This window comes from Takifugu rubripes, chromosome 8, assembly GCF_901000725.2.
Source record: "Takifugu rubripes chromosome 8, fTakRub1.2, whole genome shotgun sequence".
Lineage (NCBI taxonomy): Eukaryota > Metazoa > Chordata > Actinopteri > Tetraodontiformes > Tetraodontidae > Takifugu > Takifugu rubripes.
The window spans coordinates 909,380-937,325 of record NC_042292.1 but is presented as its reverse complement, the minus strand read 5'-3'; the positions used below and the strand labels follow the sequence as shown (position 1 = coordinate 937,325).

The following is a 27,946-nucleotide window of genomic DNA, read 5'->3' as shown; positions in this document are numbered from 1 at the left end:
GGGCAGTGCATCGTCATCACTGGCTAATCAACCTCGAGGCTGATACCTGTGCAATAAAGCCGCCTCCTTCCGATACTTATATTTTTGAGTTTAAAATTGCGCGGGTTAAGCTCGTCTCTGATTGGATAATAATGGAAAGGCGCGAACTCCTCGTTGACGGACACAACGGACACCACTCGCGAACGGGTCGGAACTGAGCAGAAATCGCAGAATTTTTTCATTTCAAAAGATTTTACAAAAAATCGACACACTACATACAAGATTTTGCAGGGTCTGGAGTGACTGCGCAATTGGAAAAAAGTCTAAAGTCTGAAAGTCTAAAGTTTGCACGGTAAGTTTTCTTACTTTCTTTGGGAGACCTAGCAAAAATGTGTGCTAATAGCAAATGGCGTTAGTTAGCAATTCTCCATATTGCAAAAAGTACGTCAGTTCGTAATTATTAAGCAGAAAGAGACAGACAAACACTTGAAATTTTAAAAATGATCACCTGTGTCTTTTGTAAAAAGAAATTGGTTACGTTAAGATGCTATGTGCAACATTGCAGAGTGCATAGGAATGAGCCACGCTGTCTTTTCAAATGTGTTGGCGCCAACTGTAATAAAACCTTTACTACTTACTCGGCTTTCAAGGGCCATTTTTACCGTGTGCACAATATACTTGAGCCACAAGCTGTTTCTGTTGTTGCGGATTTAAAATGTGCGGTTTCATTGTGTGTCCGCCATTTTCAAACAGTGAAAGAGCTAGTGTCACACTTAAAGGATCACATTGGCGAAGGCAGGTCTGTGTCATGTCCAGTAAGTGGTTGTAAGCACGTTTTTACAAAAAAATCCACATTTACTTCACACATGTGTAGGAATCATAAAGAATGCTCCCCTGATGGCATTGCTGACATGTACAGGGAAACTTGCCCTCAGCCCCCAAATGTCATTGCCACTACAGATGATTCAGAACACACACATGATGCCATGCCATCAGTGAGTGCAACCATTGACACGCCAGAGAATGATTCTCAGTCCTATCTCAGAAACATGTGTCTCTTTTACCTTAAACTACAAGGACAACTGCTTATTCCTGCCTCTACTATACAGACTATTGTTGAGGAAATGCAAAATGTGCACGAGTTAGGTCAAGCCTACACAATTACAAAAGTAAGTCCTGTATTAAAAAATGATATGAGCCTATCAGATGAAGCAATCACTAAAATCTGTGACTGCATTAAAGAGTCAGATTTGTTCTCTGCATGTCATCAGGGACAATTAAGAACAGTGTACACCAGAAATCAGACATTCACAAAACCTTTTAAATACACAGAGCCCCAAGAAGTCGCAACAGTTTGGAGATCCCGATGCAGAGGTTTTTACAGATTTATATGATGGTCAAAATTTCAAATGTAACCAGTTCTTTAATGAAAACCCTAAAAGCTTAAAACTCATTTTATACCAAGATTCATTTGAAGTTGTAAATCCGCTAGGCTCTGCTAAAAAGACACACAAAGTCCTTGCAGTCTATCTTTCATTAGCAAATTTACCCATTCATTTGCGCTCAGATACTGATTATATGTTTTTAGTATTGTTGTGTGTTGAGAATGACTTTAAGCATTTTGGAATAGCCAGTGTTTTCTCTGAGTTGTTAGCAGACCTGAAATCATTGGAGACAAATGGAATAAATGTAGATGGAGAAACTGTAAAAGCAGGTCTTTACTGCATTGCTGGGGATAACTTGGGTTCTCATTGCATAGGTGGGTTTACAGAGAACTTCAGTCGCTCTCGATATTTCTGTAGGTACTGTGAGATCACAAGAAGTGAGTTTGAGGCTGAGCCGAATACCTGTGGTCCTCCACGCACCCGAGAGACGTATGACACAGCTATTGCTGATCTCCAGGCTGAAAACATCCAAGACGTCAGAGGAATAAAGGTAAACTCTATCTTTAATTCCCTTGAGTCTTTTCACGTATCCCAGCCTGGTCTCCCACCATGTTTAGGTCATGACCTTTTTGAAGGAGTGTTGTCATATGATCTAGCACCGTACTTGAAGCACATTATAAAAAAGAAACAATGGTTCACATACTCACTCTTAAACAGACGCATCAAACAGTTTAAATACAAAGGATCTGAGGCACTCACAAAGCCATGTGCTGTCAAACCTGATGGGGACAAGTTATCAGGACAAGCCATTCAAAACTGGAACTTTTTGAGGTTACTACCAGTTTTGATTGGTGACAAAGTGCAAAACCATGAGGATGAAGTATGGCAGTTGGCTCTCCAACTAAAAGATATTGTGGATCTTATTTGTGCTCAGAATATTTCTTTGCCCCAGATAGCATATCTTGACATTTTGCTCCAAGAATATTTGGAGATGAGAAAGATGTTGTTTCCTGAAATTCAACTAAAACCCAAGCACCACTATTTGCGCCACTATTCAGCACTGTTGTTGAAATTTGGTCCATTAATTAGGTTATGGACGCTAAGGTTTGAAAGTAAACACAGTTATTTTAAAAGATGTGCCAGACACTTAAAAAACTTCAGAAACATTTGTCAAACATTGTCAGAGCGTCATCAGATGTATCAGGCTTATCTTTTGGCTGGGCAAGAATGCAATAAACTGCTGAAAGTGAAGGACAGCTGTCCATTTTATCCAAACCTATACAGTAAGACTATTAAACATGCAGTCAAGGTGTTAACCTTTTCAGGAATCAAAACCACAGTTACCACAGACATTGAGTACAAAGGCACTGCATATAAAAAAGGACAGTTTCTTGTGTACAGAAATGATGATGGTATGGAGTTTGGCAAGCTTTTGCTCATCTTGATTCAAAATGACACATCTGTGTATGTTTTGATGGATATCTACAAAGGCATCTTCCTTTCAGAATACCATCTGTATTCAGTGACAAAGGACAGTCTTGGGTTACACTGTATCAACATTAATGACCTGCCTGATTTCTATCCTTTGGTATCTTACATTCTTGGTGGCTACCAGGTCATTCCATTAAAACACAGTATTGTGGCAAAATAAAGTTCAGTTAAAGCTCACTTCTCAGTGTAAATAGTTAGACATTATGTGTAACCTGATGCCTTTATCTGCTCTGTTAACTTTATGCACTGCATATTTTTCTGGTCTGTTGGTTACATTTCTTTAGTACAAATATGAGTCACTTGGAGCAATCCTTCCTAGATGACGCCATACTGGAAGTCTTACCAGATCTTCCAGCAGTCGACAGAAACATCCTGAAAGACCACTTGGAGTCGAGACCTATGATGATCTACACTTCGTGACGGAGGCTGATTTGATGAAAGCATTAAAACCTGTACAAGCCAGAAAGGTTCTTTCTGTTTGGAAACAGAAATGTATGTAAAACACCACACAAGTATCCAAATTCACAAGCAAATATGGATGTTGGGTAATATTGCACGGTGTGTATCGTAATCTTATTTATTTTTGTCATTTAAAGACCTAACTCCTGAGAAAAGCTCACCATCATCTGTGGAAGCTTCGTCTACCCATTCGCTGTCATTGCACACCGTTTCACCGCAAAGTTCATCATCAACCTCCTCCGGTAGCCCAGGACTTGACACACAGTGGGATGACAACTTTGAAATTCCATGGAGTAAGTTTCCTGAGGAACTGATCCATTCTTTGGAGTTGGGGAGAAGGCCAAGCCCGAGGCTGAGGAGGCAAATGGTCCGGATTGTCGTGGCTGAGATGATGGGGAAATGCCGTCATGTGGGTAAAAGGCATGCAACTGACGTTGCAAAAAAAATGGTGGCAAAATATCCCAAGTCACTTCAAGATATAATAGAGGGTGATATTATTGGAACCGGCTACTATTCCATCGTCAAGCAGTTGCAAAACAGGATTGAAAATGAGAAGCGCACAACAACAACCAAGATAAGAAAAAGAAAGCATTGGGATGATGACTCAGACACAGATGTGGTCCCATTAGAAGAAAGAGCAGCAATGCAGGACACTTATGGATGCATTAATTGGAATGTAAAATTCCTCCCCATTGGAGAAACTCAAGTGAGCCAGCAGCAAAAGATGGAAAAACTCCAGAATATGTACCAACACTCAGATGCCAATCCAAAGGAGGTAACATGTCTGATGAAGTCCACTTTTTACACACAGCGTCAACATGTAAACGAGGGAAAAAGTATCAATTGCCTTAGAGAGGAGTGGCCATTTTTGTTTGACGAACTTGGCATGATAGTCCACTTCAAAGAACTTACTGGTATTGACATCAAAGAGACATTGACACATAATTTGGATTTGAAGGGGAAAAGGCTTCTCAACTACTTGACCACAGTTTGTGTCCATAAGAGCAAGAGATTCCATCAAACTTATGCAAGGCTTCAGAGGATGCGGGGACAGCAGAGTGGCTGCTCAGAAGACGTGAAGGAGATGCTGCTGCTTCTGCTCAGCTACTTTGATGAGAAGGAGGAGTCCATGTTCTTCCATGTAGATGATACATGTCTGGCAGAAGAGGTTGAGCTAGGGCAGGTGCCTCTGACACCCACTATTATTGTCTGTGGTAAGTCTCTTGCATATGTGTCTGAATTTATTAGTCTGAATTTATTATGTGAGTGACTGAGTTATGACCACCATGGACTTATTAATATAACCTGTTAAATTATAGGCCAGTCCTGCTATTCCTCAACAAGGTACATGCTGAGTCTGGATCGGAACCTTGTCAACACAAACATCTCTTCCTTCGTTTCTGCATTGTGGCTAATGTTTGGGAGCTACTACTGTTTCAACATCCATTATCCATCTGAGCTGGCTTCTACACTGGAGTTTCTTCAAAGGTGAGTAAACATTTCCTGGGACCTGGAGTCCGGACTGCACCCAGAGCCAAGGCCAAGAGTCAGACCCAGACTAAGCCGTAATCACACCTGGTCTTGGTGTGGGTCTGATTCTCGGCCTTGGCTCTGGGTGCAGCATTGGTTTTGATACGACTTTGAGTCTTGGCTCGGACCCAGACTCAGACTGTTTGTTTATATATGGATGTGTGTATTCATTCATTCCTGTAGTCTTCTTTTAACTCATTAAAATGCTTAATATGTTTTTATATGCTTTTATTCTACAGGTGTTTTTTCTTGATAAACCCAGAAAAAGGAACCAAAGTAGAGAATAAAAACTCAAAGCGTCGTCTCAACGTGAACCCTCGAGTTCTGACCCTGATACAGGATCTCGCTGATCATGAGTGGCGTGAAGGCTAAACAAGGACTCTATTGACTGCTAGAGAAGAGGTGCTGTTAATTTTCACTTTGTTAAATGTACAACATGCAAGTTTTGTTTTAAAGGCGCATTTTGTAACTTTCTATGAAGAGGTTCTGCCACCTGCTTGTTGTCCTTGTTATCCAACAATGTTCCACAGTATTGTAAAAATCTTGTCTATCTTCAATCACTCAAACAGAATATGTTTTAGCAAACAATAACACAGATAAAGTATGACCTGTAACTCTGTCTGTTCAGCAGTTAAAAAGAGCCAATGCTTGAAAGTTCTTTGTGTTGGGGTCCAGGGTTGTGTTGCTGGTTTCTTCCTGCAGTGGCGTGGAGGAGCCACTCATCAGCCACGGCTGGCGCCGCAGGCAGACGCACCTGCGGGCTCTCTTCAATCTACCGTGCTATTTACCATGCTATCTTCCCTGCTTGTTCGAGGTCTCCATGTCGTCTGCTGGACCTGTGAATGTGCAGAATCGGACTCCTGAGATTCCTGCAGTCCAGGAGGACTGCCTTTGTGTCCTTGGTGAACGTTCGCAGGTCCAGCAGACGACATGGAGACCTCGAACAAGCAGGGAAGACGCAAGGGAAACAGGCAGAACAAAGCATCAAAGACACAACACACAGGAGTTCTGTCCTTAAATGGCACGGTAGATTGAAGAGAGCCCGCAGGTGGGTCTGCCTGCGGTGCCAGCCGTGGCTGATGAGTGGCTCCTCCACGCCACTGCAGGAAGAAACCAGCAACACAACCCTGGACCCCAACTTCTTTGCATGCTCTATATTTTGAAAAAGTGAATCTAATTGTTTGCAACTAATCACAATGGCTGTTCAATAAATTTCCTAAAAGTGATATTCTCTTGTCTTTTATCATGATGTATTTTTGCATTTTTTTGGTGTAGTTCTAATCATTTTAAACTGATTATTAAAACATACAGCTACTGCATATAATGAGTAGCTTGTATGTAGAATATACAGAACAGCTCCATTTAACATGCAAAGTTTTACTGTTGTTCTACCAGTTTAAATAGTTTTTTGCCTGATAGTTCCACGTTAATTTTACAATTTATTGACGCATAATAAGTAGTTACATGTAAAAAGTACAGGAAATGATCTATTTATATACAACAATGATCCATGAAATTGATAGATTTTTTTTGTAGAATTAACAGTTCGGCCTTGGCATTCACTGTAAAACCATTTACATATTTTCTTTGTAAATTTATCTACTGTCCTGTTGGTTTTTTTACAGGAATTCTCTGGTAACCCCAGCTGCCAGCGTTTTCCTGTAAAAACGACGGTCTTTTTCTAACAGTGAAGGTAAAAGCAAATAAGAGATAACTTTATTATAATGATTCTAACAAGCACACTCTGTTAGAATACTACATCTTCTCTGGGGAACAGTGTCCCAGCATCTTTAAAGAGGAAAGCACAATAACTCCCTTAAAGAAGCTGCAGCAAAACCCAAGCTTCCAGGAGGCTTTTAGCCAGCTTGGCACATTGTAGTTGGTCACAGATAAGCCCCAACAGGAGCTTGAATCCTTCACCTACATCATGTTTGGCCATGGCTGGCTGAAATGGGTTATGCTATGAGGGCCAAGATGCTGCAGAAAATTTTGATTGTTTATAGAGCCCTGGATAGAAACTCCAAAGTAGAACTGGAATGCTTGCCTTCCACCAATGTCTGTCATCCCACACATACACTGAGCAAACAACAGAGTTGCCTGTTACAAAAGAGCAGATCAGCCAATAGTTGAGAGGCTAGAACGCTGTGATCAGGATGTGGGCTTGGAGAAAACAATGGATAAAGAGGTGTGAGAGCCCGTCTGGTCAATTGGCCTCTTCTTCTTCACCTATTTATGTCATGGCAAAAAAAAAAACAGAAGAGGCAGGCGCTCTTGAAAAGGAGGCAGATGATGTAAATGAGGATAAGAAAGAGAGGAGGTCAATTTTTTATGAACTCTTAAATGATGATTAGCCGTGGCAGCTTCACTTGTTTCCACCACTCACAATGGGAATGGAGTTTCAGCAACAGTAGCCATAATCGTAATAGTTGTTGTTTGAATAGAATATTCAACTCTTTGACATTTGGCCTGGTTTACACTAGAAGTACAATATTTACAACATAAGAACATGGAAACAGTCTTGTTATGAGTATTATTTTTTTTAAAATATAAATCTTATTCAATGCACAGGATTTTTGTATAAATGGAAAATATACCATACTGGCGATCCCAACATTTTCGGCTTAGTTTTGTCATGTTCTGTCAAGATGTCCTTAAAACTTAAAAAATAACCATTCTGCTAAATCCTCTGGGTCAGAATTAGAAAGGAAAACTTGTTGAATTCTTTGATGAATTCCAAAGCAATACATTTTCCTTTACATTTCCATCAGGTTTAGATTTCTGCCAGGCCTAGTAAAACCCCATAGGACATAATTTCATCCTAGTGCTTCTTAAAGTATCTTAAAGTAGACACTGCAAGAGATTAGAGAACTTGAACTTAGAAAAAAGACTTTAGTTCTGACAAATAAAATAGAAACAGCAGATTGGTGGTGTGTTTTGGCACATTACCTGATCATTTGCATTCATTCAAAAAACAAAAACGTGCATGAATTAATCGTGTTACAAATACTTCCAGGTGTCTGTCTCTCTCTCTCTCTGTGTGTGTGTGAGTGTGTGTGTGTGTGTGTGTGGGGGGGGGGGGGGGGGGGGGGGGGTGAATGGAACCATCAACTCTGGCTCGGCGTGCGTGTAGAATTGCACACGACACTTAACAGAAGAGCGGCAAGGCCGAGTCCGAGGAGACGGTCTGACAGCGCGTTGAGCAAGTCACCGAGTTTCTCTTGATAAGTAAGTACGTGGATTAAAAAATAGTAGCTCATTAAAACTTGATTTTAATAAAGATTAAGGAATTCTTAGTCGGTCCGAGAGTTCGGTCCGTGTCGGCTTAGTTTCCTATTTGTGAAAACATTTAGCGGAAAGGCCGAAAACTCAGGTGTGCACTTTCTACGTGGCCTTCACCTTCACAGTCTTGTTATAACCTCACAACCTCAAACACCGGCGTTTTATTGTAGTTTGAAATGCCTCATTGGTTTGACCGATGCAGAAGGCCATGTTGCGTAGTTTGCTCAAAATGTTCATGCCAAGTCGTAAAATGTTTTAACTAGCTTAATTTGGGGGTTGCTAATTTAACGTGATTTATTTCCATTGTGCATGCTAATGCATGCATGCATATTAATGGCATTTAGGGGTAAAATGAACCACAAATCCACGTTTGAATATGTTTATGAAGTATACCAAGGAATTGGGTTCTGATTGTTTCCTGTGGGCCCAGTAATTACGGGCGCCATGTTGGGTGACCGTTTTATTGGGCAAACCATGGCGGAGCATCGTTTAATCAATCTATTAATGTTTTGGTTTTTAAAAAAAAAAACTAAATAAGTCTTAACTTAAAGCAATATGTCGGGTAGTTTCACAGGGCTAAACCTCTGATATTCTGTGTCTAATCTAATGTATGGGAATAATTTGTGGTTTTTGTTTTTCCAAAATGGCTCCTGGTTGCAGGAGGCCTGTGCGTCCCCGCATGGCTGCAGCGGCTCATTGACTGGAACAGACGCAGCTTCACTGCGCCAGATATCTGTCCCGCAAACAGCACTGGCTCCGCACACGCTAGATAACTGTTCACCATCGGCCCAGAGGCTTTCTGTCTGGTATAGTAGGGCCACAAAATATTTAGCAACTAAGGAAAGCTCCGTGTGGAGTTTGACCGGAATTGTTCTTTAAAACAGAATAATCTGCGTTTAAAGTGTGAAAAGATCCTCTCTTCCTCATTTCTATGAGCTATTTATTTGTTAAGGTATTTCAGTACATTTTTTGCCATTTATGTCTTGACTTTCTCATTTTTTTCAGGTGAACTAAAATGGATGATTGGGAAGAAGAGGTAATTTACTGTAGCACAATGTATTAATGCAGTCCTGTGCTAATTAAAACTATCAATACATTAAAGATGTCCACAAGAAAAAGAGGTTATTCTGACATACAGACGCACATAGAAAACAAGTTAGTTGTTTTGTCACGCCTACATGCATTTAACAACAGTATGAAGAATTCAACAAAGAAATGTACTTTGTTCTTATTCATGCATTATGTAAGAGTTGTAATACCAATCTCTGAATGGAAAATACAGACAACTAAAATGCTGTTGCTAAAGAACATTGAGTTGAGTGTATTTCTGCAGGGCACAACTACTGCGACCACAACCAGTCTAACCAATCATAACCTGTATGAAGGTATGTTTGCTGAACTGGATTCAAACTTCATTTGAATGATGATTATTATTAATATATATAGTAGCTTGAAACATAAATTGCTGTATTCCTATATATCTCTATATCTATATAGATAGATATAGAGATATATAGATTGAGATTCGTTTTTTAGATTGTGCATTGCAAACAACACGGGCACATAATTCAACTAGTGTTATTGTTTAATACGTGTACATGATATGGTTTTACGGCACTCATAACTGCTATTTCATTTTAGATGGAGGCAGCAGAAGGGGTGGAGATGGATTTACATACTCTTTTCCTTCAGGTGGGTTAATACTGACTTAAAATTTAAAACCATCTGAAATGCATATATGGGCAGTATGTGTGTTTCAGTGACTTCATGCATGCTTCCATGTACATTTGTCCACTGTCAAGCTCCTGTGACAAAGGATTGTTTTTCCCATTTAGTCTGTATAATGTGCATGCTTTTTGGACATGGCAATGAATTTCAGTTCTTGTTCAGGCCTTATGGTGTCAAAAGGTTTTTTTTTTTCTTGATTTTCCAGACCTTATCTTGACCTTCACTGTTCTTGTTAACTGCTATTTCTTAATTACAATTTGAATTGTTGAAATTGTAGCTGGAAACATAAATTGCTGTATTCCTATATATGTTTCCTGCCTTCAGTTTTTGGGGGCTCAGTCATTTTTATTTTTGGAGTATGTTCCATCTTAGAGGAACCTATGGCTGCTGATTAGAGCTGTTTTGAGTATTTATAAAGCTTTAAAACTGGCATCAACTGATCTTTCCTAATGACATTTTTTTACAAGCCATAATCCCAGTAAGGCTATAAAAGTCTGATAGGTCAAAGTTATGAGAGCTATGATATATTCCTGGGTTTTCCTTTCAGTGAAACTTCTTTTTCTCTCTCAAATTGTACCCAATAACAGCCAGTACACCAGTCCTGCTTATATTGTTGATTGTTTATTGTTCAACTTGGGTCCTTTTTTGGAGGTCATTTGCTTTGCTGTTTATTTACCTCTGGTGTAGCCAATTCCTTATTTACTCTTACATTATGGACTGCTGTCCCAACTCTTGTTTGCACTATGAGACTGAAACTACATTTCTTTTTTAGTAGCTAATGAGAAGAATAGCAAGTAGTCTTGAATGGTATTATGGTAACTGGAGTATTGTTCATATTCACTTATTGAATATATATTTTGTTCTACATAGATGAACCACTCCACATAAACAACTGGAACAACACAGGAGGAGAAATGGGTGGTTTCAGAGGTAAGATGTACACATATTAACTTGCCGAGTCGCAATTTCAGGTTGGCTTTAACAAAAAATAAAGGCAAGATTACCGTATTTTCACAACCATAAGGCGCGCCGTATTATAGGGCGCACCTTCAATTAACAGCCTATTTTAGAAATATTTTCATACACAGGGCGCACCGTGTTATAAGGCGCATAGCATAGAAACTGCGTAGTGCCTGTGGTTTCATGACGCGTTCACTAGATCGAGCTGCGCTAAAGGAATGTCAATAAAACAGCCAGATATGTCAGTCAAACTTTAATAGAATACAAACCGTCGTCCTCACAACTCTATTCACTCCCAAAACGAATAAACAGCTGTTTTATTATTTTTCCCGAGTGACGTAGTGTTTTCGCGTAACACAGTTCGTTTAATAACAGCGAGTTATAACAGGCAGTGCAACATTTTTATCACAAGTGGAGTTTAATAAATCTTCGATTTAGTGCAACATTTTTATCACGTAGTACCGTTGCGGTAAATCAAACGTTAGTGCAAACACAATATACGGTAACTCGAACTCTCGAAGTAATGCAAAGCGATAGCAATAGCAATATAACAACGTTGTTCAAACGGTAATTTCCATATTCACAGTATGACCAGCCTTGGTTGTAAACACACAAAAGAAACAAGTAAAGATCACTTTATCAGTTCATTCCTCATCCAGGAATCCCTCGAATTCTTCTTCTTCGGTGTCCGAATTGAACAGTTGTGCGAATACGGCGTCCAACATGGCCGGCTCCGTCTCGTCAAAGTCGTCATCAGGGTCGGTGTCGCTGGTGTTGTCTGGCATTTCAGTGACAATCCCTGCCTTCCTGAAAGCTCGGACCACGGTCGATGCCCAGGCATTTACGATCCACTGGCAGATAGTGACGTATGACGCTCGGCGCCGTCTCCCCGTCTTGGTGAACGTGTGTTCGCCGTTCGTCATCTACCGCTCCCACGCAGTTCGCAGTCTAGCTTCTAATGCCCCGTTGACACCAATATCTAGCGGCTGGAGTTCCTTTGTTAATCCACTTCTTGCTTTGTTTCCTCGGAAGCTCCGTTGAGTCTTCTTTACCTGGCGCAGGTCGTCTTGTTGCTTCCTCCACTTCCGCACCATTGATTCGTTCACGTTAAATTCTCTTGCCGCTGCTCTATTTCCGTGTTCAACTGCGTGACTGATAGCCTTCAGTTTGAACTCTGCGTCAAAAGCGCGTCTCTTGCAAGGAGCCATTTTGGGGTCTTTACAGACAGAAATGGTTTGGGACTGAATTTACTGCTGTTACCTCGGCCACGCCTACTGACTACGGTAGCCGCGATTAACCAATATTACCGTAATCCAGACAAAAGGCGCTCCGGGTTAAAAGGCGCACCGTAGATTTTTTAGAAAATTCTAGGCTTTTAGGTGCGCCTTATAGTCGTGAAAATACGGTATTCTGAATAAAAGGTAAATCCTATTGATTTTAAAATATGCAGAATTGTAATTATTAACAAGTCCAAAATAATGTGAGTCTTAATTTTGGTACTACTTGCTATTCTTCTAAAAAAAGTCACTGCTGTAATTTATTTTGACATTTATGTATTGATTAGGAGCTGGCAGAGGACATTTTGGCAGAAAGGATTCATCTGAATTCAATGGTAATATTTTTATACATTTCATTTGCATTTACATTCAGATTCCCAAAAATACATGAATTTACATTTTAAGCTGTCTATTTACAGGAAATAATGGACACTTTGAAAATGGTAGGATACTAATTTTTCTCATCTAATATTCTCTTTTATGCCTTTGACTCATATCAGTATTGTCATCTTAACAGGCTTAAGAGGTGGATATCGAGGAGGAAGAGGTGGCAGAGGAGGAAGAGGGATTAGACAAGGTGTTTGTTGCATACCATTTTATGTTCTCCTTAAACTGCTTGTATTTGTAAAAATTCTAATGTGATCTTTTGTTAAAGGTGGTGATCAGGATGGGAACAGAGGAGGTTTTCGAGGAGGTAGTAAAATATAAATCTAACGTTGAATAAAGTCAGTTTTACATTGTTGAAAGCATATTTTTCACTCAAATTTTCACCCAGGCTACCGTGGAAAGGATGAAGAGGTCTTTTCTCAAGGTTTAAGTCTGTTTTTAACTTATTAAAATCGAGTGAGTATTGACTTTTCACTAATGTGGCGGACCTTTTCTTTATGTAGGTGAAGACACAAAGAAAGAAAGCAACGAAGAAAGTAAGGTCTTATTTCATTCAAATGTTTTGCGCCATATTTAAAGCAAAAATGTTCATTTTGGAATCTTGAATAATTTCCTTGTATATTCAGAGCCAAAAGTCACGTATATACCCCCAACACTACCAGAAGATGAAGAGTCCATCTTTGCCCACTATGAGACGGGCATCAACTTTGACAAGTATGATGACATCATGGTGGAAGTCAGTGGAGTTACTCCACCCCAAGCTATCTCGGTAAGAAAACATGGTGACCATGATGCCATTTACTTTTCAGGTATAGGTGATTCAACAGGTATCGTTACTTCTATGTAGGCTTGTACAAATTAATGCCATCTAGCCTGTGTGTTTAATTTTTTTTAAAAAAAGGGCCTTTTAACTCCCTTTTACACTTGCAAGTTGTAGCAGATATGAACCTACATTTTAAAAGAAAAAAAAAAAATCCCGTCTTGGCAGGGACAGACATTTAAGGGGCAGCTATATCTGTGTTTCCCTGCATGACCATACCGACATTCCTTTTGACTTCATCATTCTGATGGCCCCAGTAACGCCCTGTTCACATTACATGATTTTAGACTAGTCGTGAGGTTGCTGACTGTTTTTTGTCCTCGTTCACACCCGCGTGAGGAAGTTGTACAATTAATGGTGAACACCGTGAAGATGTCAGAGACTCATTTGTCCAGTTGCAGACAGACTTTGAGGTGTTCAAGACCCAGATAACTGGATGTCGAGCATGCTTAAGGGTTTTAATGACGTATGCTACAGTAAATGAGAGCAGTGGGTTTACGCGAAATATGGAAGTGACCAGAGCAGCAGCAGCCCGAATAGCAGGAGCAACAGGATCATAGTCTTCTATCTTTGTTGATTTGAGTACTGCTCAAAACTCAGGCCTCTTTTCTGCTTCAGATTAAGTACATTTAGATCAAACTACAGTTCTCACTTGACAGGCATGAATCATTTATGCAGCCACATTTTGTTTCTACAAAGCAGTTTGCAATAGTCGTGGGTTATGTGGATCATGGGTGGAGATGAGCCACCATGCGCGTAGGCCAGCTCGCCGTATACTTGCTCTCATAACTCGACCCCCATCCAAGCTCTCTGGGTGTTAGGCCAACTACATTTGGACTTCTCTGGGTATTAACTGAATGCTTATGGTTGAGAAATTGTACATAAACGAGTGCTAACAGGTTAATTATTGATACAAAATTGTTGACATTTAAAGAGTTATGGTTTAAAAAAAAAATAAAAAAAAAAAATTAAATTGTACTATTGACCAAATTATAATTTGGTGGCCAGATGAAAAAAAATTGTAAATGTTTTGTGATTTCATATGCAAACCACTTGTGAAGGTGGTCATTTTGGATGCTTTGGGGCATTTGATTCAAATGTAAATGAGTTTCCATATGCAATAGCATAAGCAATGGATTCTACAGGTTGATAATCCCACCTACATGAAGTCTTTATAGTCCATTAAAGCTTTGATTGCTCTAAGATGGGTTTGACTGGCATTAGTGGTAACACTTGGTATGCTCTAAAGTGTTTAGGCCACCAGATGTCAGTGTTGCTTTCCAAGCAGAGCTGCACATGACTCAGGCTTTGCTGAACTATATCTGCTGTTGAATAATTTTAGCATTTGTTTTTCAGACATTTGACGACGCCGAATTGTGCGAGTCTTTAAGGAAAAGTATCTCCAAGTCCGGTTATATCAAGCCGACCCCTGTGCAGAAGCATGGTATCCCAATCATATGTGCTGGCAGAGATCTCATGGCCTGTGCCCAAACAGGATCTGGTAAAACGGTGAGTCTATAATTCTGTTGCAGCTTTACTTTTTGGACATGTTTGACACATGTGTTCCCTTTCCAGGCTGCATTTCTCCTGCCTATTTTGCAAAAGCTGATGGCGGATGGAGTTGCAGCCAGTTCCTTTAGTGAAATCCAGGAACCTGAAGCCGTCATTGTTGCCCCAACCAGGGAGCTTATTGGCCAGATTTTCTTGGAAGCCAGGAAATTTTCCTTTGGGTAAGCATCATGGCTGTGGTTTAGTCATTTTGTTGCTATGGTTACCATTCCTAATTGCATCATACTTCCCAAACTAACATTTTATTGATGCTCTATTTCTACACAAATGGGCTTTTTTGTGTGCTTGTTGGGCTAAACCTTGGGAAGAAGGAATACCTGAGTTAGCAATCTGTTTAGTCTGTTTAATTGGCATGGAAATGGTTAATTGTGAAGAGACTTTAATCGTACTACTTTATAATCTCTGGTTGTACACCAAGATGATCTATGGCTACCTGAGTAAGTTTTATTTTATTCTTTTTTGTGACCAGCTGGGCAGCACATTGGAAGACTGCTGCCAGAAACAGAATGGAAGATAAAGCATGTAACATTGCTTTCAGCTACTAATGCATGTTTCCTCTTTAAAGCACATGTGTTCGTCCAGTAGTGGTTTATGGTGGAGTAAATACTGGATTCCAGCTGAGGGAACTGTCAAGGGGCTGCAATGTCCTGTGTGGAACACCAGGGAGGATGCTGGATGTGATTGGACGAGGAAAGGTAGTTCTAGTTACCGTATTTTCACGACCATAAGGCGCACTGTATTAAAAGGCGCAGTCACATTTATGGATGCTATTTCTGTATTTGAAACATACATAAGGCGCACCGTATTATTAGGCACATGCTGAAACATACAGTAAAAAATGACAACGGAAGTAAAACAGTGAGTTTCAACACATTTATTGAACAAAATATTCATTCTTCCGCCACAAAACCATCAAAGTTTTCATCTTCTGTATCTGAATTAAACAGCTGCGCTATTTCAATGTCCAACATCCCGAATTCCTCTTCTTAATCATCTGAATCGGACTCACCGACCGGTTCCGCTTCAGCGTTGATTTTGTGAAAGCTCTTCCAATACATGAAGACGGTATCATAGCCCATGCCTCTACAATCCACCTGCATATGGTGGCATAACTCGCCCGCCGCTGCCTCATAGTCTTTGTGAAGGAGTGTTCGCCTTCCGTCATCCAGCGCTCTGTCCGTTTCCGTGGCAGCCGAGAACCACGGTGAACGACGACTTCTCGTGCCCCGTTGTGCGTATCGCCACTGTGCTGGTCCCTTTTTCTCCACTGTGTGGGTCAAAGGGATGTTAAAAGTCAGAGGGATCTCATCCGTGTTGGTGATGTGGCTGGGCGTGGTTATCTTGTCGCGGCAGTAGGTGCGGAAGATGGCCACCCTCTCCTGGTTAGGGTTAGGGAAGATGGCCACCCTCTCCTGGTTAGGGTTAGGGAAGATGGCCACCCTCTCCTGGTTAGGGTTAGGGAAGATGGCCGCCCTCTCCTGGTTAGGGTTAGGGTTAGGAAGATGGCCGCCCTCTCCTGGTTAGGGTTAGGGTTAGGAAGATGGCCGCCCTCTCCTGGTTAGGGTTAGGGAAGATGACCACCCTCTCCTGGTTAGGGTTAGGGAAGATGACCACCCTCTCCTGGATAGGGTTAGGAAGATGGCCACCCTCTCCTGGATAGGGTTAGGAAGATGGCCACCCTCTCCTGGTTAGGGTTAGGGAAGATGGCCGCCCTCTCCTGGTTAGGGTTAGGGAAGATGACCACCCTCTCCTGGATAGGGTTAGGAAGATGGCCGCCCTCTCCTGGTTAGGGTTAGGGAAGATGGCCGCCCTCTCCTGGTTAGGGTTAGGGAAGATGACCACCCTCTCCTGGTTAGGGTTTGGGTTAGGGAAGATGACCACCCTCTCCTGGTTAGGGTTTGGGTTAGGGAAGATGACCACCCTCTCCTGGTTAGGGTTTGGGTTAGGGAAGATGACCACCCTCTCCTGGTTAGGGTTTGGGTTAGGGAAGATGACCACCCTCTCCTGGTTAGGGTTAGGAAGATGGCCGCCCTCTCCTGGTTAGGGTTAGGGAAGATGGCCGCCCTCTCCTGGTTACGGTTAGGGTTAGGGAAGATGGCCGCCCTCTCCTGGTTACGGTTAGGGTTAGGGAAGATGGCCGCCCTCTCCTGGTTACGGTTAGGGTTAGGGAAGATGGCCACCCTCTCCTGGTTATCCGCTGGCAGCCGCTGCTCAACAGTTGTCCTTGCGCGTATGGAGAGATGCCGCCTCCTCATAAAGTGAAAACACTAAGATTGCTCGATTGCCATTTTCAGCCACATATTCGATGGCCTGCAGTTTAAAGTAAGGCTCATTCATACGCGTCTCGCTTGACCGGTGCCATTTTAGGGGATCCTTACGCAGAGGTGTGCCGCTAATCGATGGGCGGAGCGTTTACCGTAGTGCACCCACCAAAGGCACACAGCAGATTTTGGAACTCAGTCCACACACAAGGCGCTCCATATTATAAGGCGCACCGTCGTTTTTTTTTTTTTGTTTTTTTTTGAGAAAATCTCAGTGTTTTAGGTGCGCCTTTATAGTCGTGAAAATACAGTACTCTTAAACTGAGTTGACAGCTTAAAACTTGAACTGATGTTTTCTAGGTGGGCTTGAGTAAGGTGCGTTACTTGGTGCTGGATGAAGCTGACCGGATGCTGGATATGGGTTTTGAGCCTGACATGCGCCGCTTGGTGGGTACACCTGGAATGCCATCTAAAGAGAATCGTCAAACTTTGATGTTCAGCGCCACCTTCCCTGAGGACATCCAGAGGTTGGTAATTACTTCTGTCGATGTCACTGTGTATGTGTGTCATTTATTTCTTTTTTATAGATTGGCAAGAGACTTCCTCAGAGTGGATTATTTATTCTTGACTGTTGGGATAGTGGGTGGAGCCTGCACTGATGTGGAGCAAACATTTGTTAAAGTGACAAAGTTCTGCAAGAGGGAACAACTCCTTGACATCGTCAAATCAACTGGTAACTTTTTTCTTACAACCGCTTTTATGCGATGGATTTCACACATGATTTAACTCATTGCATCCTTCACCTCATCTGATAAATATCAAGAAATGATACGTCTTTCTTACAAGTTTCTTCATTTTCTTCTGAATTATGCACAGTCATGTTTTAAATTTAGTCATGCAAAGATGAAGTGAATGTTCAAGACGCTATAGGAAGAAATACACTGATGGGACATTCAGATACCAAGTTAAAAATTCCGGTTTATGAAATTTTTGGGTCTACCCAAATTAGAATTCTTGCCCAAAATCTGTTTATAGTGGACAAGGACTGTTTTCAGGATGGATATTTTTCCGCAGGGACGGAGCGAACCATGGTCTTTGTGGAGACAAAGAGGCAAGCTGATTTTATCGCTGCTCACTTGTGCCAGGAAAATGTTCCAACTACCAGCATTCATGGGTTAGTGATGTCCAGTTCTAATAGGTCACACCGATATATACTGCTACTATAGCTACACACCTGTAGATATTATTTATATTACTGTATATACTGGCTGAATAGGGGAAAATAACCAATTTTATTATCCTAACAAATAGTCGTGTAACTAATTGACCTACAGTGATGTATTGACCATGGTGGATAACTACTGCAAATTAACTTCTTTCCCACACTTTTTATGGATTTTTAGGATTCCTCGATCGCTCCACCGGGGCTCAATTACCGTATTTTCACGACCATAAGGAACACCGTGCGTTAGGGCGCACCTTCAATTAACAGCCTATTCTAGAATTGTTTTCATATATAGGGCGCACCGTGTTATAAGGCGCAGAGAATAGAAACTACAGTCGTGGCTGGGGTTGCATGACTCATTCACTAGCTCGAGCTGCGCTAAAGGGAATGTCAATAAAACAGTCAGATAAGTCAGCCAAACTTTATTAATAGAATACAAACCGGCGTTCTCACAACTCCGTTTACTCCCAAAATGAATAAACAGCTGTTTTATTATTTTTCCCGAGTGACGTAGTGTTTTCGTGTAACACAGTTCTTTTAATAACGGCGAGTTATAACAGGCAGTGCAACATTTTTTATCACAAGTGGATAGTGGAGTTTAATAAATCTTCGATTTAGTGCACCATTTTTATCACGTAGTGGAAACACGTAAAAGAATTAGTCTGATACTGTTGCGGTAAATCAAACGTTAGTGCAAGCACAATATACGGTAACTCGAACTCGTAACTCTCGAAGTAGTGCAAAGCAATAGCAATATAACAATAACCCAACGTTGTTCAAACGGTAATGTCCATATTCACAGTATGATCAGCCTTGTTCAGTTGTAAACACACAAAAGAAACACATAAAGCTCACTTTACATGTTTCCCTCGAATTCCTCTTCTTCGGTGTCCGAATTGAACAGTTGTGCGAATACGGCGTCCAACATGGCCGGCTCCGTCTCGTCAAAGTCGTCATCAGGGTCAGTGTTGCTGGTGTTGTCTGGCATTTCAGTGACAATCCCTGCCTTCCCGAAAGCTTGGACCACGGTCGAGACTGATATATCAGCCCAGGCATTTACGATCCACTGGCAGATAGTGGCGTATGCTGCTCGGCGCCGTCTCCCCGTCTTGGTGAACGTGTGTTCGCCTTCCATCATCCACCGCTCCCACGCAGTTCGCAGTCTAGCTTTGAATGCCCTGTTGACACTAATATCTAGCGGCTGGAGTTCCTTTGTTAATCCACTTCTTGCTTTGTTTCCTCAGAAGCTCCGTTCAGTCTTCTTTACCTGGCGCAGGTCGTCTTGTTGCTTCCTCCACTTCCGCACCATTGATTCGTTCACGTTAAATTTTCTTGCTGCTGCTCTATTCCCGTGTTCAACTGCGTGACTGATAGCCTTCAGTTTGAACTCTGTGTTGTAAGCGTGTCTCTTGCAAGGAGCCATTTTGGGGTCTTTACACACAGAAATGGTTTGGGACTGGACTGGAATTCCTCTTTATAGTTCTTACTGCTGTTACTTCGGCCACGCCTACCGACTACGGTAGCTGCCATTAACCAATCTTACCGTAAAACATACAAAAAGCGCACCGGGTTAAAAGGCGTGAAAATACAGTAGAAAGGCTCATAGACCAACAAATTCTAATGTCTCAAACTCTATAATTCTTTAGATGAAAACCCTAAAATATTCTGAATAGCTGATGCCCCATTTCATTGTGTTTCTCCTTGACATGGACGGTCAGAAATCTCTTGTGCATCAAATTTTTTTCCCGTTTGATTTCTGCAGGGACCGTGAGCAAAGGGAGCGAGAGAAGGCTCTCTTCGACTTCCGATCTGGCAGATGTCCTGTTCTTGTTGCAACGTCTGTAGCTGCCCGTGGTCTGGACATCCCAGATGTACAACATGTGATCAACTTTGACCTCCCAAACAACATCAGTGACTATGTTCATCGTATTGGGAGAACTGGCCGCTGTGGTAACATTGGGAGGGCTGTGTCTTTTTACGACCCAGACACTGACAGCCCATTGGCTCACTCCCTAGTAACAATACTAGCCAAGGTAAGGCCTCCAGTGGACAGAGAACTAGATCGATGCCCCCCCCCCCCCCCTCTTTTATATTTTTTTAAGCTATGTTTTACACCAGGGAAATGTTTCGAACACACTATATTAAGTATTATTTGACAAGCAAGCCGGTTTGTCCATTTGAATTGGCAGGCACAGCAGGAAGTGCCCTCATGGTTAGAGGAATCTGCCTTCAGCAGTCCTAGCATTGGGAAATTCAACCCCCCGAGAAAGGACTTTGCTGCCTTGGACTCAAGGAAGGTAAAAATCTGTTAACTCGCTTGACATTTGAATTTCAAAGCACCAATCTCCTTAAATTGGGTTCTTGGATTTTTTTTTTTTTTCTACAGCTATCTTTATCATTCATGAATCTTTTTTATTAACTCAATTATTAAGTTCAATTCCACGGCACGGCAAATTCTTGCATTTTTAGTTGCAGTCCCCTGATGAGCAAATATTATCAGTGTTTAATGAGCATTGTGAAATGTAGGATGGCAGCGCGGCAGCTACTCTTCAATGTTGTGTCTTCACCACCCACAGGGAGAATTGTTTCCAGTCAATGTCAGCAGCCGGCCAGCGTTCCAGGCTGCAACTGATGAGGAGGAATGGGAATAGAAGAAACAGCCTACATCAAAATATTATTTTCACCTGTTCGTTTTGTAGTTTTATCAGGGTGATTTGTTTCAGGTTTTCTTTTGTTAATTAAAATGTGAGGTGAGATGCTTGAAAGATAACGGATCTAAAATTCTCACGTTGACTTGAATACTTTGCTTTTTATATTGCTTGTGTTTCCAACAGGCTGCTCTTCAGAAATGTTACATTGGAGTCCCACTGTGTTCAACATCTTTTGGGAATAAATAATGGTTCAAAGCAAGATGTGCTTTTATTGGTCACTGAAGATATTCATTTACTTACCCATGTCTGAACTGTAGGATTTACTGTAGTTTGAGTTGGTGTCAAATTATGTCATGTTGTGTTTTCTCATAACAAAAAATATATTCCAAAGGTCTGAAAGTTGATTCCATAACTTGATCTACAAGAAAGCTTTAATATTTCATGCAGAAAATCTGAAATAAGTTCCAACAAGATGCCTTTCAGTAACAAAAGGTGCATTATTTCAATTGTGATTGAAAGCTCAACTAATCTCATTCTCAACACGCAGTGATCGGTCTGTTGAAAGATTAAAAGTTTTCATTTAAGTGTTTCAAAAATTGATTTGGTAAACGATTGCAATGGTAATTGGAATTATTATTAGTGTATATTTTGCTTTATCAGTTTACTTGTAATGTAATACAATTTTGACAGGATGTTTCCACATGGTGCAGCTTTGAACACTTTTTTTTTTTTTTTTTTGGGACAAACCAAGCGGAAAAAATAAACGTTTGATGATAAAATGCAGTTATATGTTTGAGTAAACGGGCACAACTATAAAAACGAGAAAAAGGTTTAGTTCAGGCAATATTTCACAACTATATTTTTAGTATTTTGGGGTTTAAACTTTTCCATATAACACCATTTGGATGTTGGTGAATTTAAAGCAGGGATATGAAAATAAGCTACAAATTTGAAAACATAGATTATACACAGTACATTTCGAAACTTAAGTTGTACATGTTGGCTATTTAATTCAAATGAAGTCAACCTCAGAATTTAAAAGATTAAGTAAAATCCCAAAATCTACCTGCTCGAGAGACCCATTTTTCTGCTATTTGTATAATGAATAGAAAGTAGTTTAAACAATAAAAGGAACATATATGCTGAGAAGACAACCTTGATGGATCCCACTGTCAAATCTTTACAGTGCCAGATAAAAGTTAAATTGCATTAAATTCATAGTTTGTACACATATTTTTCAAAGATATTACCAAAAGCAATAAAGCTTTAAAATGCTAAAAGTCCAGAGCATTAAAAGTATAAGTTTGTCATTAAACAATCAAAAGTTTTGTGAAAAGATACAAAAACCAAACTAACAGATGTGAAACCATCCTGCCGACTCTTGCTGGTGTTCAGCCTTTTGATAGCTTCTACAAAACATGTCACTGTGATGGGAGCGTCGCATTTTTGGTTGCTTTACTAAACCTCTTATCAGCTTTACCTCAAACAATCAATCCAATTTTCCTTTGATCATTGTTTTCAAAGGTCGGCCTCACTTCGCCCCGCCCTCTTTAACCAGAAAGTACCACTTTGATTGGTCCATATCAACTTCCGCCTTTCAAACTTGCGTTCAGACGGTACCAGTTGTTGCACATTAAGCTCAAACAGTGGTGAACAAAAACGTTTTTAGCATTAATAAAATACTGCGCGAAGCTCTAACTGAGAGTTTTAAATTTATAGTCGGAGCACTTGAGATTTGCTCACTAAAGCGACCATGAAAGGAGTAGCTAAAAACAAGGTAAACTAACTTATAACTTTAAACGGGTTCTGTCAAATCACAACAAACTAGCTCGGTGGATACACAAAGTTACAAATATTACAGCTTTACAAATATTACCAACGTAAATACTGCAAACTTAAATATTCCGTTACGCTTTGCATCTGTTACAATAATATAAGGAGTTCGTTGTGAAGGTTCTCAGAAAAAAAGTGTTATTTTGATATTAAGCGTGCCTTTTGATTGACACATAGTGATTGCGATGGTTTATACAGTACATTCATGTGTGAAAAGATCTGGCCTCTTGTAGAAGTGAATGGCATTTGTTAGATTTCCCTCAAAGTGGTGTTTGATGTCCTCAAGCGTGGTTGTGTGCATTTAGAACTATTGACTGTTGTCTGGCAGGTGGTGACATCGGGAAGGATGACAGGAAGAGGCAAAACTCAGCCTACGCAAAAACAGGGAGTGAACCAACATTTGCTTTATTCCCTTTGGCAGCCCTTGTCCGTCAACCTAAAAATGCCACGTTCTTCCTTGTGCACAGGTTGATTCCAAACCCCAGGTTGGCAGCCATTCCTGAGCCAGCCTACAGCTTGTACTCTTCAGTCTCTCAAGACCAGGTAGAGCATATTTGTTGAATATTCTAGTTTTGTGAAAGCATTGTTACCTCAAAAAAGATTTATTTGATATTGATACTATGTGGTATGTAAGACAGCATGTTTTTGAAGCCATGATAGGATTTTTTATTCATGATTCCATAATATTAATCTTTTAGGTCACTTTTCTCCATAAGGGTTTAGACCGATGTGCTGCCTTGCTCGGTGGCATCCTTCAAGCCGATGAATCAGGTTAGATGAGTGTCCCTAAAAACATGGTTCCGAACACTTCAAACACAGTCATTCAGTCGACTTTAAAGCTTAGTCATTTTTCTGATTGATGGTGGAAAAAAGTACTGGATAATACTGAAAACTGACTGAATTTCATTACACTCATTTTTACCATAAGAATAACAAATGATTGTGTTTTACATCTGAGTTTTAAGGGGTTTTTTTATATCAAGGATCTTTGCTCAATTTGTTTTGTTGCAATGTACTCTGCTTCTTTTTTGAAACGTAGCTGGAGGTTTCCTAGTGTATAATTTCCCATTCTTTATCCTTAGTTCGTAGTGATGGTGAAATAGATTAAAGACTACATCCAGACATCTAATGTACGGTTCAGGTTCAACAATTAGGGCTCACCTCTGCAACTGTTTACATACTATAAAGAAATTACATTCGATACTTCACATCACATTGGAAACATTTTAGCGTTAGCTTAATTAGTTGCGGCTGGCCTGTCCAACTGGGGGAAATGTTGAGTGGAGGTCACCAGGTAAACAGCCCACATTGTGTGTGACAGACTTGCCAGGTGATCTGGGAGAAGCAAAGGAGTCAGCAGTCAAATCAAAACTGGGGAAAAAGTTTGCAAAGAAAGCTCCAGCAGGTGAGTGTTTTTCTTGTTTTACTCTTTATATACTGCATATGAGTTTGTGTGTATGCGCCCCTGCTTGTATCACTATATTAAAGTTGATATTATTTATGAAATGTATGCCCTCATCCTGCATACAGTAGTATCCAACCGTGCAGAGGTCAAATCTACACAAATGTGTGTTATTTCCGCTACTGACAATGGCTAACAAGAACTGGGGGCAAACTTTCATTGGTTAGCATTTCTACTCTCACCATCTGGAACTTTTCCTAACATGTGATGTATTTTCATTCAGCCCCTCATCGACCTGCCGGCACAACTCTAAGAACAAGGCAACACCCCAAAGTTCCAGCTGCCCATTCAGGGGTTAAGCTGCATCCAACTCAAAAAAGATTTCAAACAGAACTTTTACAGCTTCAAACGCCGCGTCACACGCCCTCAACATCTCCGCATCACACCCCCTCAAACCCTGCGTCACACTCCAAAGTGGTAGGCAAGTCGGGGGCTGAATCCAAAAACATGTCCTTTTGGGAACAGGGTGCTTGTGGAGGAGATGACCTTATTCCTGTGAGAGACATCGATCCTCAAATCGCCAGTTTGAAGGTGTCAAAAATGCAGCAAAAGAGGAAACTGGCTGAAAAAGTGAACAAGTCCCACAGCCCTGATGACAGGAGTGCAGAGGGAGACGAGAAAATGCAGACATTTCAGTACCTGCTGAGAGAACTCAAGGCCCTGATGATTGGAGAAGGTAACATCAGCTGTCTGTCTGTCTGCATCACTCACTATAGCTGACAGAATTTTAAGCAAAGCACAGCAGATTTAAAAAAAAAAAAAAAATACTCCGAATGCTGTAGATTAGCTGCAGGTATGGACAATGTTTGTTCAAATTGGAATAAGAACGATGGTACGGCCCCATGTTTTATACAATCTTTACTGTGTAGGAAGTGTTGCAGAATTGCTGCTCCGTCATTTGGAGCAGATGGTGTCATCATCTTTGGTAAGCAACCAGGGTGAATCAGAGGCGTCATTTCTGCAGAACCAGAACTATCAGCTCCGCAGGTAATGATGCATACAGTACTTTCACTGTCCTACTGAATTTCTACTCCTGACATTTCCTCCCTGAATATAATGCTGTAGCCTCCTTGCATTACCAGTCACTGTTTTTTTTTTTTAAACTCTTTTTCCCCATAAAAAGTATGTATGGACCTCTTCTGTTTTTCCAGATATGTGGAGATGCTGCAGCAGCAGTTGAAGCTGAGGGAGAAAGCAAAGGATGGCACAGTGGAAAGACTGAGCCACTCTGAAGGTAATATCTATGCATAACGAGGGTTTGTGGAGGTCTCATTCTGGATTAAAAGGCATTTTTAATTACGTATTTGCACAGCAAGCGAGATGCAGCAGGAGTTGAACACAGCTCTGTCACAACTGCGGGAACTCCAGGACAACCTGAGTGAACTCCAAAAGGCCCACCAAGTCACACAAAACCAGCTGAGAGACAAGGAGACCATTAATGCACTTATCATGTCAGGTTTGGATGCTTACTGTCATAATCTGTGTCCTGAAGAAGCTGCTTTTCTGAGGAAGTCTTGAATGCATTTTGCAGTAGTTCTCTAGCATAGTGTCAAATATATGAAGCTTGAATTTAATGTTTTTTAGCAAGAGTCTGTAGCTTTAAAAAACAGTTCACTCATGTAAATACTTGTTCCCCTTAAGTATTTTCAATAAAATTATTAAATGATTAAAAGAACAATCAAAACATGGTTGTTTTTACAAAGAAAAACCCAAATCATCAAAGTTGCTAAAAGTCTCATTGACTTTAGTAGATGTAAATAAAGAACATTCATTTTGTGGGTCTGGGTGTCACCCAATGTCTGAAGAAGAAGCTGAAAATCCCATCACATCTTTCTGTGTGTTTCCAGAGTTGGAAGCAGCTCGACGCCAGTTGCTGGTCAGTGACAGAGAGAAGAGTGAGTTGGCCACGCTGTGCGATCAAAGACTCGAAGAGCTGGAGCACTTGAAGGGGTGGGCTTGGGTACATTTCCTGTAAAGCTGTATAATTAGACAGATTTTCCAAGAGTCAGGGTGCAACCATAAAACTCAGAACAATCCCCCAATCTTACCAAAGTTTACCAAAAATTTTTGTTTCAAGTTTCCACAGAAGAAACTTATGTGCTTAATTTGTAATCTATCAACCACTTCCATTTTTAAAAAAAAAACAAAAAAAGAACCTGCCTCTTAGATGAGATATGGTTAAAAACCAAAACGAGATAAATATTTCCCTGATCTTGCTGATTCAGTCTTGCCTGAGTGAAATAAAATCTTATCAGGTGATGATGTGTAAACAAAACCAATGTATGTTCTTTCAGCTGTGATGGCAACATCCCTCAGGCCCTTCCTTAAGCTGAAAGAATTATTGTATATTTTATCTCCCTTTCAGGGTTCCTCCAAGTCCTTCAGCATCAGATTGCACCTTAGTTGACAGCACAGTGGCAAACAGTCAACACCGACACGACCCGGAGCTATCAGAAGGCGCCTCTGAACGCATCACCCGTTACCTCATGTCCCTGAACCAGGCAAAATCCACAGTGAATGATGGACCCCAGCTTAACAGCCAGACCACAGGTCCGCCAGATAGGCAACCTGCAGAACATTCGGGCTGCCACAATCCTCACCTGAGCTGGGGGCCCGACATGGACAAAGATCCACCGCGTAGGCGAATGTCACTCGCGCTGTCCCTGTGCGATGCCGAATCTGTGTTGTCTGCTGGGAGCACAAAGTCTGGCTCGACGTTCAACACCATGGACCATGCTGCATTCAAGGACGGGCTCTCAGCGCTGGACAGTTCAATAGCCAACCTGCTGAAGACTATTGAGCTGGATCGCGGGAGGTCCTGCATCTAAAGGTCAACACGTTGACTTCTTTTCACAAGAACCCTCGTATAAGTATCTGCATGCTTTTGTGCACTTTATCTGATCTTTATAGTTGTTTTAACACAGAATTGTGCAGAATAAACAATAAAGTCTGCTTAAAGAGCTGAAGACTTCTCCGCTTTAACACTGTGAACACTGACACCATGCTTGGACCTCGAGCTCCACTCCATTTTCCTTTTAGGACTTTCTAATACGCAGACCACAAAATGTTCCAAATGGGTTTGTAGTAAGTAATCTGGTTTCAAACACAGGATTCCCAAAAGGTTTTCTTTTGTTGCTCATTCATTTCTCTGCTACACCAATAACAGCCCCTGCAGCAGGGAGTGGCTGAGTCTTTATACGCAGATGACATGGCCCTGGTGGCCCACATAGACGGCATGAAGGCTCTCGCCCAGAACCAACAGCCACTCAATGGCCTGGTCACAACCTTTAGAGAGAAATCTGTAGAACACTGCTCTAGAAATAAAGCCAATAGTTGGAGACTTTCTGGGGACAGACGGTCTCCTCCCTGTGCTTTTAAATACAATCAGACACAAGCCGCTCCATCTTCTCGGGAAGCTGAGGTCTAACGGTCACTCACAGAATCCTTCCTCACCTTCAGCATCACATCTTAGCACAACTTTCTCTAGCAAACAGAACATCAAATGCACTGCTCAAAAAAATTAGAGGAACACTTTTTAATCAGAGTATAGCAACCTATCAGTCAAACTTCTGGGATATTGATCTGGTCAGTTAAGTAGCAGAGGGGGTTGTTAATCAGTTTCTGCTGCTTTGTTGTTAATTAAATCAACA

The 27,946-nt window shown here is 41.1% G+C and overlaps 3 protein-coding genes and 1 long non-coding RNA gene across 9 annotated transcripts; all 4 read left to right on the top strand.

Moving 5' to 3' along the window:
- On the top strand, window positions 1–4,030 carry LOC115250788 (uncharacterized). Its single transcript, XR_003889372.1, has 4 exons — window positions 1–331; window positions 1,782–1,914; window positions 3,140–3,347; window positions 3,452–4,030. It is a non-coding gene; the product is annotated as an uncharacterized lncRNA (long non-coding RNA).
- Window positions 4,031–4,038: 8 nt separating this feature from the next.
- On the top strand, window positions 4,039–5,230 carry LOC101068103 (uncharacterized). The gene is made up of 3 exons (XM_011617986.2): window positions 4,039–4,528; window positions 4,634–4,802; window positions 5,084–5,230. The coding sequence occupies exons 1-3, from the start codon at window positions 4,039–4,041 to the stop codon at window positions 5,214–5,216; spliced, it is 792 nt and encodes a 263-aa protein (XP_011616288.2). The 3' UTR covers window positions 5,217–5,230.
- A 2,703-nt stretch (window positions 5,231–7,933) lies between these two features.
- On the top strand, window positions 7,934–21,260 carry ddx4 (DEAD (Asp-Glu-Ala-Asp) box polypeptide 4). 4 transcript variants are annotated; one of them, XM_029840651.1, is made up of 22 exons: window positions 7,934–8,069; window positions 8,784–8,929; window positions 9,129–9,159; window positions 9,457–9,508; window positions 9,765–9,815; window positions 10,722–10,781; window positions 12,376–12,423; window positions 12,508–12,531; window positions 12,606–12,665; window positions 12,744–12,782; window positions 12,864–12,899; window positions 12,979–13,011; window positions 13,102–13,244; window positions 14,652–14,804; window positions 14,871–15,025; window positions 15,430–15,559; window positions 17,486–17,652; window positions 17,713–17,858; window positions 18,200–18,299; window positions 20,113–20,383; window positions 20,540–20,647; window positions 20,927–21,260. In XM_029840651.1, the coding sequence occupies exons 3-22, from the start codon at window positions 9,139–9,141 to the stop codon at window positions 20,999–21,001; spliced, it is 1,872 nt and encodes a 623-aa protein (XP_029696511.1). In that variant the 5' UTR covers window positions 7,934–8,069; window positions 8,784–8,929; window positions 9,129–9,138; the 3' UTR covers window positions 21,002–21,260. The 4 variants fall into 4 exon arrangements, with proteins under 4 accessions (XP_029696511.1, XP_029696513.1, XP_029696514.1 ...); XM_029840653.1 differs by having other exon boundaries at window positions 8,784–8,934; XM_029840652.1 differs by having other exon boundaries at window positions 7,968–8,073.
- Window positions 21,261–22,578: 1,318 nt separating this feature from the next.
- On the top strand, window positions 22,579–27,262 carry LOC105416745 (uncharacterized). 3 transcript variants are annotated; one of them, XM_011605979.2, is made up of 11 exons: window positions 22,579–22,778; window positions 23,163–23,218; window positions 23,302–23,377; window positions 23,533–23,605; window positions 24,156–24,239; window positions 24,520–24,972; window positions 25,166–25,283; window positions 25,448–25,530; window positions 25,609–25,752; window positions 26,144–26,246; window positions 26,662–27,262. In XM_011605979.2, the coding sequence occupies exons 1-11, from the start codon at window positions 22,755–22,757 to the stop codon at window positions 27,122–27,124; spliced, it is 1,677 nt and encodes a 558-aa protein (XP_011604281.2). In that variant the 5' UTR covers window positions 22,579–22,754; the 3' UTR covers window positions 27,125–27,262. The 3 variants fall into 3 exon arrangements, with proteins under 3 accessions (XP_011604281.2, XP_011604282.2, XP_011604280.2); XM_011605980.2 differs by having other exon boundaries at window positions 23,160–23,218; window positions 23,551–23,605; XM_011605978.2 differs by having other exon boundaries at window positions 23,160–23,218.
- The last annotated feature ends 684 nt before the right edge of the window (window positions 27,263–27,946 follow it).

Bases quoted from the DNA above. Each gene is read 5' to 3' on its own strand.
- LOC101068103 (XM_011617986.2), top strand. From the start codon at position 4,039: ATGGAAAAACTCCAGAATATGTACCAACACTCAGATGCCAATCCAAAG. The intron at 4,529-4,633 runs GTAAGTCTCTTG...GTTAAATTATAG, and splicing joins ACCCACTATTATTGTCTGTG to GCCAGTCCTGCTATTCCTCA. The intron at 4,803-5,083 runs GTGAGTAAACAT...TTTATTCTACAG, and splicing joins ACACTGGAGTTTCTTCAAAG to GTGTTTTTTCTTGATAAACC.
- ddx4 (XM_029840651.1), top strand. From the start codon at position 9,139: ATGGATGATTGGGAAGAAGAG. The intron at 9,509-9,764 runs GTATGTTTGCTG...ATTTCATTTTAG, and splicing joins CAATCATAACCTGTATGAAG to ATGGAGGCAGCAGAAGGGGT. The intron at 12,424-12,507 runs GTAATATTTTTA...GTCTATTTACAG, and splicing joins GGATTCATCTGAATTCAATG to GAAATAATGGACACTTTGAA.
- LOC105416745 (XM_011605978.2), top strand. From the start codon at position 22,755: ATGAAAGGAGTAGCTAAAAACAAG. The intron at 25,531-25,608 runs GTAATATCTATG...GTATTTGCACAG, and splicing joins AAGACTGAGCCACTCTGAAG to CAAGCGAGATGCAGCAGGAG. The intron at 26,247-26,661 runs GTGGGCTTGGGT...TCTCCCTTTCAG, and splicing joins GAGCTGGAGCACTTGAAGGG to GGTTCCTCCAAGTCCTTCAG.